Raw genomic sequence first — 15,405 nt, 5'->3', positions numbered from 1 at the left:
TGAAGATGCTAAGTAACCACTGTGCAGTCAAAGCCATGGGCAATTTCTTTATAACAACGTCTTACTTGAGTAAAGACATGTTTAGCCACACTTTCAACATAGAATGTACAACACAGTGGGAAGCTCACTCCAATAACGCATATACCCTGCATATCACTGTGACCCCGAAACTGTATATGGTTGCAAGGAAGAGTGGCAATAAGCAGCAAAAATATTATAAGTATTTTCTGTCCGTGGTATCTCCTGGTGGGAAAGTAAGTAACTAACATCTATAGCCCTCAGTGCTCCTTTTAAATATTTCTCTCCCTTAGTATCATTCTGATTTATTCTAACTGAAATGTCCTCACAAAAGGGGATTTCTTCAACATTGTGACAACAGGCTCCTGCTTCTTAATTCAAGCCAGGCATATAATTAACCAGCTGTAATTAAAAAAAGCTAGTTCAACAACTCAAATATGCTTTCTCATTCACCATTTGAAGCAATGCATCTGGAAGTCAACTTTTGTCAAACTCATTAGTGAAAACTTCACAAGACACAAGTATTATAGGTAACTCACCACTCAGGCCCAAAGTTAAGCGTCTGGGTTTCTGCTGCCATTTTTTTAAAAAAGTTTTAACCTGAAAAACAAATGCAAGAACATGTATCAGTAATCTTATATCAACATATGATAAGCTAAACTTAGTTGTTCCAGTCCAGACATTCCCAACTGCATCAACATTTAGAGCTGATATTTTCCCTGCTGATCAGGTGGGATAGGGAGCAGGGGGTGCCTGGCGTTGTTTCTCCCCATTCAGAGGGGAAAGAGGGGCTGTGCCCTCATAGAATCAGTGTTGGAAGTGATACCAAGGGTCATCTAGTCCAACCCCCTGCAATGCAGCAATCTCAGCAAAAGCATCTATGACAAAAGGCCATCCAACCTCTGCTTAAAAACCTTCAAAGGAGGACAGTCCACCACCTTCCAAGGGAGTCTGCTCTACTCAGATATGAGAAATCCTTCTCCACTTATAGGGCAGCAGAGTTGCTAGATTCTCCCAATAGCCCTATATCCACAGCAAGTTGCTGAAACACAGCTTGAGTAATCCACGTACAGAAACCACTTTTCATACACAGAACACCTCTCACTGGCCAAAGGCCAATCTTTCAACTTCTAATAAGCAATTAAAATTGTTATTTCAAAATAACTCTTAACAACTTCAGTAAAATCCTTTATTATTACCAGGGGTCCACAATTTTGGCTTGCCTTACAAGTCAAATATAATGTGTTCACCACCTATGCACCCACTCCCGTGTGTGCCAGAGTACTTGGAGGAGGGGAGCGTCACATATCATGCTGGGCTTTGGAGAAGGCAGAAGCAGCAAGTCTCTCATCATATTTCTTCTTGTTTCAAAGCTCAGCAGCATGACATAAGAAAATCTTCCCATGATTCAGAAGATGGAAGGCGGAATGAATGATGTTATTATATTGAAGAAGGGCCCTTGGCCTTGGCAAATGGATTTGTAGAGGTTTCAATATTACAAATAATATTCCTAAATAATTATATTTAGACATTATACATGGCTAACAAAAAGCCACTCATGAGGTTGCTCGCAACAAGAAATGCCTCCAGGCAACCATAAAGCGAAAGCTATGAGACTGAAATAGAGTTCTTATTTCCTTCAAGCTATTTACATACTACAAATGACTAACATAAGAATAAGTGGGTGGGCAGTAACTTACAAGACAGACAGAATCAGTGTGATTATTTTTGCTTAAAGATAAAAGCTATGTTGTAAAACAAGCAACTAAGCATCTTCAGAGAGCTTTGATTTTTGTAGGAAGCAACAATTCTCTATTAAACGCTACAATTTATTACACAGTATACAGTCCACTTTCCTGTTTTAAGTACAAAGATTATTAATCTGTTTTGCTCTCCTGACCCCTGCACATCCTGCCTAGTAAAAACCTCTATTTCTCCATAATGTATGTGTCAGAGAAGGCTACACATGATCTGGAGCATTGTCTGGGTGCAGTGATGGACTGAATGAGGGCCAATAATCTGAATTTGAACCATGGGAAGACAAAGGCACTTTGGGTTGCTAGCTCCATGACTGAGACTGGCCAGGTGCCTGTTCTGGATGGGGTTGCGTTCCTCTGAAAGAAGAGGCTCAGAGTTTGGGAGTGTGCCGCTAGATCCATGTTTGCCACTGGAAGCTCAGGTAGCCTGGGTGGCTAGGAGTGCCTTTTACCAGCTACAGTTGTGCATATAGTGTTGTGCAGTAAATTTTATGGATCTCCTTTCCAGCTGAGGTCAGACAGACCTGCTTCCTTCTGAACCTCCAGTGCCTATTGAAGGCTATTTTATTCCAGCAGGCATTTAAACTGAAGTTTGAGTTTATAGTTTTAACTAGTGTATCCTTGTAAACTAATTTAAAGACAATTGTAGTTAATTGGTATAAAATAAAATATTTTGTTTTAGAATGTTTCCACATTTTGAACTTTAATTATAGAATCATAGAATTGTAAAGCTGGAAGGGATCCCGAGGGTCATCTAGTCCAACCCCCTGCAATGCAATGACTTAAAGCTTGCCCAATGTGAAGAAACACATACAGTGATGCCTCGCAAGACGAAATTAATCCGTTCCGCGAGTCTCTTCGTCTAGCGGTTTTTTCGTCTTGCGAAGCAACCCTATTAGCGGCTTAGCGGATTAGCGCTATTAGCGGTTTAGCGGCTATTAAAGGCTTAGCGGATTAGCGGCTAAAAGGCTATTAGCGGCTTTGTGGCTTAGAAAAAGGGGGGGGAAGTGGGGGGAAATCGGAACACTCGCAAGACGTTTTCGTCTTGCAAAGCAAGCCCATAGGGAAAATCGTCTTGCGAAGCAGCTCAAAAACGAAAACCCTTTCGTCTAGCGGGTTTTCCGTCTTGCGAGGCATTCATCTTGTGGGGCACCACTGTATTGGGGTAGAGTCCAGAGGAGTGTGACTGGAAATCTGCTGATGCAGTGGGGCATTCCCAGCTATCCTTTCCTATAGCAGCCTCTTGAATCTCTTGAGGAATTGCTTCCAGTGGTTGAGAGATGTTCTGGAAGGCATGAAATGTGACATAGGGGCTGCAGCAGGAGGGGGAAATCAGAAGAAATGTGGGGGCAGAAGTATGTTTTTATTTCTGCTAGTGACTCTCCGAACAGTAAATCTTTTCCTCACACAGCATGTCCACCCAATCATGGCAACTTCAAACGATTGCTGTACTTACACATATGAAAATAGTCACTACAAATCACTTGATATCTCATACTTTTCCCTTCCCTTCCCCAGTCATTTTTCTTTGCCCGCATCCTTTTCAATTCATGCCTCCACCTGTTTCTTTTACTCCCTGCTTTTCAGGCAACTAACCATTCTGTCCTAGTTTCTTTAAGAACCCTAACTCTTGGGCAGTACCCTGCCTGCCCAATAATCCTATCACAGCCACTTTTCTGGGAAGAGCATGCAGCCTATTTGTCCTTAGGCTTGGTGTCAGCTTTTCCCAGAGTTGTTGCCCTATTATTAGACCTTTCCTAAAGCATTCTGTTTACTCTCTCCTCTTTTCCTCAAGTCTGTCTCTTCTACCTGTCCTTCCCTAATGTTCCCATTTCTCAGCCACTCTACTCATTTCTTTAGACACTCTACCTTGCAAAAACTTAAGAGACCATAAGCTTCATCTCCTAGGATCTCTTCTCATCCAACTTCACCTGGGCATGTCTTATAATTATTTTTGCCATTCAGGCTTGTGTGAGGCTTTAATCAAAGCCAAATGGAAAACTCTTTCACAGAAGCTTGACTGCAAACATTCTATCACTGACAGCTTTACAGTGGTACCTCTGGTGGTTCTGAAGGTCCGTTCTTAACCTGAAACCGTTCTTAACCTGAGGCGCACTTTCGCTAATGGGCCTCCTGCTGCCACGCAACTTCCTCTCGCATCCCGGGGCAAAGTTCGCTACCAGGAGCAACTACTTCTGGGTTAGCGGAGATCGTTACCCGAAGTGTTCGTAAGGAGGACGGTACATAACCAGAGGTTCCACTGTATTCCCTGAGTAGAAGTGGCAACATCCATGAATATTTTATGATCTCATTATCTTCTCGAATCAATGACTATCAGGAGTTTTATACCCTGCAACACATTTACAATATAGAAAGATGTTCCACTTCAGACAAAACATGCAATATTCAAAAGAAGAAAAAACAAGGGAAGTTAAAGAGCAGTAGAGAATATATAAAAATATAAAAAAAATGTCCAGTAGCAGCCTAGAGACCAACTAAGTTTGTTCTTGGTATAAGCTTTCGTGTGCATGCACACTTCTTCAGATACACTGGAACAGAAGTCACCAGACCCTATATAAGGTGTATCTGAAGAAGTGTGCACGCACACGAAAGCTCATACCAAGAACCAACTTAGTTGGTCTCTAAGGTGGTACTGAACAATTTTTTAATTTATATATATATTTCGACTGCATCAGACCAACACGGCTACCTACCTGAGTAGATAATATGTTTGCTCAGAAATGGAAGCTACTCTTCCACCAAACACAAAAGGCCACAACCATTCACAAGCAATAGGTTAATTTATGTATTATCAATTCAAGGAGCCTCTCCACAGAGATTCTTGTGCTGAGGGTGGAAGAGCATCTTCCATCTCATAATGGAAAAGAAAAGAAGCCAAATCTCACCAAAAGTGTTGGAAGTGCCTTTTACCCTTCTGTGGTAAGTAAGACCGTGATCATCAGACTGAGAAATCAGTGGCTGGTTGCTGCATAGACCAAAGCCAAAAGCTACCTGAAGGCTGCTAGCTCAGTAAGAAGGCAGGGCACCATAGCTTAGCACCATGGCTGGTGAGGCAGATGCCACCACAGGACGCCTCCTGGATCTCAAGAGGTGCAGAGGAGGAGGCAGGAAGGTGAGCTGGAAAGCAAAGACTCAAACAAGGCTGGGTCTATCACAGTGGGGAATGCAGCAGCTGCAGCCTGTTCATTCCCCCTACCATTGGGAGTCAGTTGCTACTTCGATCCCTCTTTTTCAGGAGAAATATCCAGGCAGTGAGAAAGTACTGCAGGATCAAGCAAGAAAGGCTCTATTACAGTAGTAGCCCAGGCCCTAGCCTGATCTCACCCTGGGGGTGTCTCAACCAGGCAGGCAGGCAAAGCTCAGTGATGACTTGTGCTTGGTCAGGCTCATTTTGCGGCAGAGGATGTGCCACTGCTGAAGCCTTCACCAGTTCCTCCTCATCTTGTGCAGGGCCAGTTCACAGACCCTCTGGGATAACTCCACTAGGAACCACTGCTATAGAAAAAATATATTCAAATCAAATCAAAATTAAAATGCACCATGGAACAGAAAAAGAGGCAAGAGGCTGCTGTATAATACTGGCTTTGCAAACATTCACACTAAGAAGAAAAATACATCAAAAACAGGAAGCATCCAAGGATGGTGTTTAAAGAGAAACCAAACTTATAGAAGCAAAAAGAAGGGGGGGAGGAATTGGTTCCTCATTTATACACTGTGCCCAACGCATTTGACCAAAAAAGCTTTGGCCAAAGGCTTTTTTGTTGTTGTTTTTGACCAAAACAATCTAAGTTTCTGTTGCACATAAACATTCACACCAAACAACTAAAATGACTTCTGTATCAAGAAGGATTAACTGAAACACAGTGATTTAAATCATGATTTTTAAAGGCCAATTTAAATTACATTTCCCATCAACATTTCTTCATATATTGCCTAAACATTGCTATAAACATGATAACTAAAACATGTACATTTACAACTAAATAGGGTATTATTTACAATATTTCTTCGTTCTTAAAACCAAGCTTTGCATCTTTTTGTCATGCTGCTTCTGTTTGCACATAACAGTAAGCCGTGGTCTAAAAAAACCCATAGCCTACCACAGACATGAGGCAACTCCAGCCTGTGGGCCAAATTAGGCCTACCACAGATCTTAATTTGGCCACTGGGCCATTTCTCCCCAACTATGCCCACCTGCCCCATAAGAATGATCATAGCAAACATACTATTATCCTTGAAATTATGAAAAGTACGTATGATAATTGACCAGTCAAATATTGTCAACTGATCACATACCATTTGATTCTGGACAAATACTGTCAAAATTCCTTGCAAACATGAATGTCACCATGTAAGTAGCAGCACTTTTTTGTTTCACTTCATTATGGTGTTGTTTGTTACTTACTTCCTGCCTAGAAGCATAGCAACATTTCTCTCACAGGTCACCTGCGAAAACTATAGACACCTTTAAACAAAATCAGGTCAGAAAGCAGACAGCAGCTGCAAAGGTCACCACTGCCTTGGATCATCTAGGACTCTATCTTGCATGCTTCAGGAACAATCTGCATATGATCTGTCCATTCTGTACAGGTTCTAGGGAGCCACTGGACTCCGTTTTTTTGTAAATGTTTTATTGTTCCATGGTAACTTAACAAATTTGTTTTTGCAATTATTGTAAGCTATCTATGACTAAACTTAATTTTTAACAACATTATCTGGCAATATTTGACCAAATCTTCTTTGCCTTCTTAAATACCCAGTCCTAAAGAGTTACAGGGGGCGGAGGGGAGACACACACCTTGATTTTATAATACTAAAATTAAACTAATAAGCCAGAAAAGCACATTACATCATATTCTGCATATTTCCACCCTCATCGTTCAGCCCAGACACTGAGATCCTGCACCGAAGGCCTTCTGGTGGTTCCCTCACTGCGAGAAGTGAGGTTACAGAGAACCAGGCAGAAGGCCTTCTCGGTAGTGGCGCCTGCCCTGTGGAATGCCCTCCCATCAGATGTCAAGGTAATAAGCAACTATCCTACTTTTAGAAGGCACCCCTATTTAGGGAAGTTTTAAATGTTTAATGCTGTATTGTGTTTTTAATATTCGACTGGGAGTTGCCCAGAGTGGCTGGGGAAACCCAGCCAGATGGGCAGGGTATAAATAATAAATTATTATTATTATTATTATTATTATTAACACTACTACTACAATATTTCTGAGAAGCACAAGAATAGCCTTTAAGCCCCTAAAAAGCAGCCACAAAACATATACACAAATTTATCTAGAACATTATGTGCTAACCAAAGGAAAATAATTTCTTTAGGGCAAGGAGTGATACAAGCAAAAACAAACAAACCATGGCTTCATATTCACTAGAGATCATGGGTCATTAGGGAGAAGCAAACCACAATTTTGGGCTCCAACAGAAGAACAAGTCAAGACTCCCCATAACTGTTAAGTGACTTCAAAGAATTGTAATAATCCACACAAACACAAAACAGTGGTCCTTATGCATGAAAGTATCTCAAAGTTTCCAAACCAATAGTAAGCTTCTGTACTAGCTTTCATGTTAAAAAAACAAAGTAGAACTACATAACAGAATGACATAAGCACATGGGAGAATAGCAACCACAGTGTTTCCTGGATGAAAAACATCCTTTATCAACCCATTTTCATCTGCCTTTAGACAAAGCTTCCCACTCCATAGTAGGGCAATACCTTTATTAAGACCAACCAAAATGTCACAAAATAGTGACTAAGCTTTCAATTCTGCAGAACTCTTCATCAGGCTATATGTTACTCAGATTGGCAGGGGCTGGGGGAGAGAGATTGAGGGAAAGTGAAAGCATGGTGGAATTTATTTGTTTGGAGGGTCACAGGAGAAATTTCAACCTGCTAATCCTCTCAAGACATTTACATTGTAGACCACTACATTTTATCACCTTAGTTGCAATAACTTTCAGCCATCAAAGGGGAAGATCTCAAATATTTACGCTCTTACAGTGGTACCTCTGGTTACGTACTTAATTCATTCTGGAGGTCCATTCTTAACCTGAAACTGTTCTTAACCTGAAGCAGCACTTTAGCTAATGGGGCCTCCCGCTGCTGCGTGATTTCTGTTCTCAACCTGAAGCAAAGTTCTTAACCTGAGGTATTATTTCTGGGTTAGTGGAGTCTGTAACCTAAAGCATATGTAACCCGAGGTAACACTGTATTTAGGCAAATGGAGTTCCAGAACAGCCTTAGGCAATGCCTGCTCAGTGTCCTGGATGCCAGAATGCAGCGTTACACAAAGGTTCAGTATTTAGTTATTTAACACTTATACAAAATCACTAAATAAGATTAGTGCAAGTTTTAGAGTGCACTATCCTCACTACACTGGAAACATATACAGCAGAGTGTTAACTAAGAATCCTATCTCTCTATCCAATTAAATGATTTGATGCCATGATCAAGAAGATGAGATTTAGAAGAATTAAGCTAAATCGAGCAGTGGTGGGCAAGCATGATGAGCTTTTAGAGAAGTTCACAACGGGGAACATGGGGTCTCAATCAATCAGGTAAACAGTCTAAAAGGAACTCCTGGAAAAAACACAATGGCAGCTGTGATCAGTGAGGCCCAGTGTTAGTTACATACGAACTGAAGATTCAGTCTTTGGTAGCAGTTAAGCATGCTTTTGTGGCCCCAAGTCTTGAATGCTAATCTTACTATTTATTTCATAAAATTTATACTCTGCTTGATTTTTAAAAACCTCAAAGTGGCTTACAAAAAGTTAAAACAATAAAACTGAGGAAAAAATCTCAACCATACTTCAAAACATACAAACCTACTAAACCAAATTAAAATTACCTCAACTTTCTAAGCATCTGGATACCATGTCTAAACAAGAATGCTTTTAGAAGGCACTGAAAAAACTACTGTGAAGACAACTACTTGTTCTCAATAGGTACTGAGTTCCAAAGTGGAGGTGCTGCCACACTAAACAATTGAGTTCTTACAAATATGGAACGGGTATTATGTGGCACCTGTAGTAGTGCCAATATGTGATTGGACTTCTCTTAAACTTTTCAGAAGCTACTAATACCACAGCCCAGTGCCTGATGGGTGTGGGGAGAAAGAACCAGTTTTGCAGCAACTGAAGTTTGCCAGCATGTTTCTGGACCCAATTAAGCAGCTGTCATTGGCTTGCAAAACTCATACAGAATGGGTCTATAAACCTTGAGCACATCTCTTTTTACACATATCCCAGGGTTCACAGAAAGGATCCTATAATTGCAAGAAGAAATAAGTTAGCAGCACAATAGAAAAGTGCTTGTCTGTGTTCATCCCAAGGCCCTGGAATTCCCTATGGATAAAGTATATACAAATACCCATCCATGCCTTTTTTCCAGAAATATCTCATGTTTTGTCAGACATTAAGAGGCAGAAGTTTAACTGCTGCTGATCTTAATTATCTATGACAATGCTAAACTTTCTGTGGATATTATTACTACGACTATTGTTGTTGTAGGTTATATTTGTTGGGTCTTTTTAAAATAATTTTTATGCTTTTAACACTATACACTATGCTGATCACTGAAAAATGGAAAATCAATTTAGCAAGAAGGGTCATTCCATACCAAGTGATCCAACTTCTTTACCTCAAGACGCCCAATTTTCTTAATATTTTGTACACTTGTTGAATGATCAAAACTAAGTTTAAATTTCAAACTTTCATTTTTTTATCTCATCCTGTTTGTGAGTTATGAGGGTTTGAAATTTCAAAAAATTGACAATTTTGGCCTTGCCAGACTATACAAAAACCTTAAAAGCTCAGCCCAGAATGGAGATATGGCAAAACTAATAACACCAATCTCTTCAGAACATCATGGGCTTTAATATATGTCACATGATGGGTTTACTTTATATTATAAATTTAAGTTACAAAATTAAAAATTTTAAAAAAATGTATTATTTAATATTTCTAAGACCTACCTGCAAATTTTCATCTTGGAATCTCAATGGGATCATATTCTAAAAAAATATTTTGTACATACATGTCTGCCTTATTCAGTTCTATTTAGGATAAATGGGTCTTCTTGAGATTAAAATATAACAGAATAAACTAGACTTCAAATTGTAATATCAGTTACTTAGAGCATTTTTAAAGGAAGTTATTCAATTAAAAGTTATCTGAAAAGCTAGTAAGGCTTTTCTTTTTAAAATGTGTTCCAATGCAGAGTGATAGCTTGATCACTCTTAGTTTTGATTGTTCAACAAGTGTACGAAATATTAAGAAAATTGGATGACATGAGGTAAAAAAATTTGCTCACTTGATATGGAATGACCCAGAAGTTCACTAAGTGAAGTAAAACTACAACAACAGCATCCCAGATGTGAAGTCAATAGCACTTAGCAGGAGAGTTGGTGTGGTCAGGGCTGCATGAGCACACAGTGGGGAATGCCACATTGGTTCCACCAGTGCACCCACACAGCCCCAAGCTCACCATCCCATCCCATCTCCCTTGCAGGCTATTGCCACCTTGCTGGGCAAGCCACTCCTGAAATTCAGTAAAGAAGTAAATGCTAATTCTCAGTCCATATTATCTCAAAGTAACCTGACAAGACAAAATCCATGAAATATAATCTTCCACATGGAGTTCCTAAACATTGAAGAACTGGACATTTAAACAAACTGCCCAGCGAGCCAACCAGTCAAGTAACAGTTGCTCTGGCAAGGATAACTTCAAAATGTGGTTATTGATCAAGGCTTTTTAAAGATAAACTATAGTTAAACAAGTGCTTTTTTTCTTAGAAAAAAGGGTGCTGGTACTCACCATGATCCCCCCTTTTCTCTCTCTCTCTCTCTCACACACACACTCTCCTGTCACCTCACAGTTAATTAAAGCTCCACTTTGTGCACACCCTTCTTCAACCTCCCCCCCACACCTTGCCCAGTCCACTCGTCACACCCACCCTCCCATTTCTCCTTCTCCTCCCAGCCACACCATCCACACTCACCCCTACAGCTTGTCCCACATCTAGGGGGAGAGTGTGCAAGGGGGAATGGTGCAACCTGTTGACTGAGAGCAGAAATACAACCCCAAACAAGGGCCTCCTTTCCTTGCCACCACCTCAGCCTCCTGCTTTTCACAACCCACTTTTAGTCATGGTTGCTTGCTTGGTCTCACTACCCTCCATTTACCTTACTGCAAGGTGAGGGGGGGGGAGGTGCCGGTACTGTGTACTGTTGAGTTCTGCCAGAAAAAAGCACTGGTTAAAACTAATCATAGCTCCTGACTTGAACAGAATGGCAAATTGCATCTAGTATAAAACAAAGCCAAATGCTTCTAAACTGCTCCTTGCTGCCTTACTGCTACTTAGTACATAGTTTGGATACAAGTAGTTTCTGCTGTGTCCTGTTCTCACTAGCTTTAGGTTCAGAGGAAAAGGTTGCTAGCAGACCTCTCCTTTTGTATGTTCTTATATATGTGATTGTTCTTTCTTGTAAAAGTAAGAGCTCTCCTTGTAAGAGTAAGAGCTCTCCTTGTAAGAGTAGCCTTCTGGTCTTCGAATCTGCTTGCTCAGAGGTGGGAACCTGTGGTCCTCCAGATGGTGATGGAATAGAATTATCATCCTCATTGATAACTGGCTATGCTGGCTGAGGCTGATAGCCAATGTAGTCCAAAAACATATGAAGGGCCACAGGGTCTGCATCTCTTCAGGTAACTCATAATACAGTCGTACCTTGGAAGTAGAACAGAATCTGTTCTGAAAGTCCGTTCGACTTCCAAAACTTTTGGAAACTAAAGCACAGCTTCTGATTGGCTGCAGGAAGCTCCAAAAATAGTTTGGAAACTGGAACAGTCACTTCCGGGTTTGCAGCGTTTGGGAGCCAAAACGTTCGAGAACTAAGCTATTCGAAAACTAAGGTACAACTGTATCGCCATGCTTGCCTCACTTCTGCTTCCCATACAGACATGTTGATGCTCATCCTTTGCATCTGGCCACAAACTTGTTTGTCTACCTGATTGGTTTTCTTGGTCCTAATTTTATTGTGCCTCTTGACCATTCTCCCTACAGCCAGTCCTGCAAAGTCTCTGTGCAACAGCTCCTGTAAGCTCATCAGCAAACACAATTATATTAATCATACAGCTATAAATAATGCAAAGGCCATTTATTAGACTAGTATTTTCTTCAGATCAGGTTATAACCACAAAGTGGCTCACTATCCTGAATAAGCTTCAGAAAACAAATCTGTCTTGCCTGTGTCTACTTTTATATTATTTGCTTGGTTTATAATATCCAGAGATGGCCAGCTCCATATTTAATGGCAATCACCTTGAATGTTCAACAGTTGAACGTGAAGTAAGAAAATCTGTAAGAGCACTGTTTTTGTGCAACTTTGAAACATATTATCAGCTAAATAAAAAAACCCCAAGATTAACAGTGATACAGTGATTCCAGTTTTTTTTAAAAAAATCAAACTGATGGGAAGTGTAGTGGAAATAGATCTCTTCTGAGTCACTAAAAAAAACCAACTTCAGTGACAATTACAAAAAGTAATTTTGCAAACTAGTATCCCTGGAAATAAGGTTGCAAACATAAGACTTACCCTAGTAACCCATTTGCTAAGGCCTAGTAGTAAAATATTTCTGTTCATTTAAGAAATTGTTCTGCTATACCATGTGTTATTTTCCAACTGTAAGTAAACTAGCAATTATATGAATTGAAGTTATGTATCATTTGTTCATAACTATATTCCAGGTTGCTTGTGGGCTTCTTACAGGCATCTGGTTGGCCACGGTGAGAAAAGAATGACGAATCAGACAGGCCTTTAGTCTGAAGCACTAGAGCTCATATTTTTATGCACAAATCTCAATACAACTTCACAGAGAGAATGAATAGTAAGAGAATATTCAAATTAACAGATTGCTATCATGCTGTCCAGAACAGTTTGTTACTTGAGAAATGACCAATATATGTTTAACCAGAGTTTCTGCATCTTCTACACCCCCCCTGTATTTAGTGGAAGTACGTGTCATTTCTAGTGGCCAGTATATACCTTCACTGTCTTAAATCTCAGGAGTCACCAGATATTATCAGCTTCACTTCAAACACCACTATCACCCCCACAGCTTTCCCCCAAAGTACACACAACCCTCCATTTGTAAAGCCCTCGTCATGAGTGCCGGTATAATGTTCAACTAACCGGCTCATTAGGCAACAGCTGCTGGAGCCTTCCTTCCCCCTTGGCGTTGACAAGTCATGGCCATGGAGTAGGAAAGTCTCTTTCTACAGAACGAGTTGAAGAGGAAATGGTGGCAGGGGGAAGCACACAGGGACTGGGAATAACTGCGCGTTCCTCTGTAGCTGCCAGCCAAGGAGTAAGTCCGTATCACCCGCCCACCCGGACCCAGCAGTTCCTGCCAATATGCCGCATGGAGAAGGAAAGGCCCACAGCTGTCTTGTGTCAGGTCTGAGCCAAGGCAGCTCCTAAACCCTCAGCACTTCCTCCCACCCGCCCAGGCACGGCAAACCACCCAGCAGCCCACGCCGCAGCTAAGGAACCCCGCGACGCCACGCTCAAGCCCGTTTCCCCTCGCCTGCCATGCGCCTCTCCGGACACGAGACATACGGGAGACCGGTGCTCGGCGAGAGGCCTGGGCGTGTTCGCGCGGAAGGGCCGCGGCAGAGGGGCAGCCGCTTGGACCTGAGGGGAAAGCGGGAACTCAGCGAGGGGGTCGCGCCCGAAAGGGAGGGCGCAGGACGGCCAGGGGGTCGGTTTACCTGAGGTCGCGGACGGAGAGCCTCTCGGATCCAAAGCCTATCCTCAGCACCGACAACACAAGATGGCTGCCGCGCCGCCACGCAAGGTCATGTGACCTCGCTGCCGTGACTCCGCCCCCTTCCTTCCCCGCAAGCCGCGGACCGAGGAACCCGGAGAAGTCGCGCTCTCGAACGCGGGCGCCAACGGCGGCTCCGTGAGCGGAAGCCGCGCTCCCTCGTCTCGGTCTTCTCGGAACGGCGGAGGCGCCTGAGAAACGGGCCCGTGGTCTCACTCTGTGGGACCTACACACAGGGATAGCCAGTGTCTGTGCGTCTGAGTGTTTTCCCTCACACACGGAAAAGGAGTTGCTCCCTCACGCAGAGTCACTAAAACACTCATTAAAAGAACCTCGACCGCCCACAATCGACTCTGAGGGAAGGAACCGAGCCTTGTTCTTGACAGTCAGTCCAGAAGGATCATTGGCGGGCAACGAAGAAGACACTTTGATCTGTTGTCACAGGGACACCACCAGCGCCGTGTTTCACTACACACGACCAAACACGGGACGGTGTGCGTGTGTTTGTGTCAGTGCCCAGAATGGGATGCCAACCTGCGAGTTTCTTTAAAATTTCTGTGCCACTAGAGGGCATACAATGACAGGAGGAGGAGGAGGAGGCAGAAAAGGGGCCAAAAGCCCTCAAAGCACACCCCAGTTCAAGAAGCAGAGCGGAGCTTCCTTTCTGGGGCAAATACAGTCATTTTTGTCTATCTAAATTTCTGTCTTCCCCTTCTCTGAAACGAGCACAGGGCAGCAAAGACAAAAGTGATAAAATGATACTTTTAAAAATGAAATGAAAACTATTTAAAACACCTAAACATATTTAAGAGTACCTAAATAAATGCAAAGCAACCACATTATCTGACAGCTAATAATTTTTAAGGTTACCAAGAATAGTGTCTTTCAGCCACCCAATGCCTGGCGGAGTAAGAATGCTTTAAAACCCCTCCTGAAAGTTAATAATGAGGGAGAGACACACCCACCACCAGGGAGGCTGTTCCATCAGCTGGAAGCCACTGATAAAGATAAACACAGGTGGAAAGAGTTAACCCCCTACCAACACACCCAGCATGGTGTTGATGGGGGTGAGGACCTTGTGGTTCTTTTTTAAAAATAAATAAAATAAAAACATCTAATGATCACACATTTAAGATATTGTTTGGGATCAGGATTTTAGATGATCTATACCTATCATAACTTATAAAAATAAAGGCTTGATAGAACCAGAGAGGACTGCAAGAAGATCAAACGTATCCATTCTTAAGGAAATCAGCCCTGAGTGCTCACTGGAAGGACAGATCCTGAAGTTGAGGCTCCAATACTTTGGCCACCTCATGAGAAGAGAAGACTCCCGGGAAAAGACCCTGATGTTGGGAAAGATGGAGGGCACAAGGAGAAGGGGACGACAGAGGACGAGATGGTTGGACAGTGTTCTCGAAGCTACAAACATGAGCCTGACCAAACTGCGGGAGGCAGTGGAAGACAGGAGTGCCTGGCGTGCTCTGGTCCATGGGGTCACAAAGAGTTGGACACGACTAAATGACTAAACAACAACAACAGAATCAGAGATGGGGTTTTTGTACATTACATAAGTGTGAAGATGCAGTATGACAAACTGGGCCTCTCATCCCATGCATGGTCTCATGTTGCAGGGGCATAACATGGTGGGAACAAGGGGGCTGTAGCCACAGGTGTATGATTTTGAGGAGGCGTGAACCAGGCATGCCAACACAGGGATCCCCATCCTGCCCTGCCTGCCACCAGGGGTCTCTGGGCCCCAAAGCCACCACACCCTTGGC

At 42.3% G+C, this 15,405-nt stretch overlaps 1 protein-coding gene across 2 annotated transcripts in view; it reads right to left on the bottom strand.

The window, feature by feature from the left end:
• The window catches only part of GIGYF2 (GRB10 interacting GYF protein 2), a 73,787-nt gene extending 60,121 nt beyond the window's left edge, over nucleotides 1-13,666 (bottom strand). For both annotated transcript variants that reach the window (XM_081191385.1, XM_081191386.1), the window contains exons 1-2: nucleotides 13,569-13,666; nucleotides 558-618 (exon numbers count right to left, since the gene is read on the bottom strand). In XM_081191385.1, coding sequence (XP_081047511.1) covers nucleotides 558-598 — 41 coding nt within the window. In that variant the 5' untranslated portion in view covers nucleotides 599-618; nucleotides 13,569-13,666. The remainder of the gene's footprint in view (nucleotides 1-557; nucleotides 619-13,568) is intronic.
• Nucleotides 13,667-15,405: the final 1,739 nt, after the last annotated feature.

Source organism: Podarcis bocagei, assembly GCF_964188305.1.
Source record: "Podarcis bocagei genome assembly, chromosome: 4".
Taxonomy (NCBI): Eukaryota; Metazoa; Chordata; class Lepidosauria; order Squamata; family Lacertidae; genus Podarcis; species Podarcis bocagei.
This window is presented reverse-complemented; position numbering and strand designations above follow the sequence as displayed.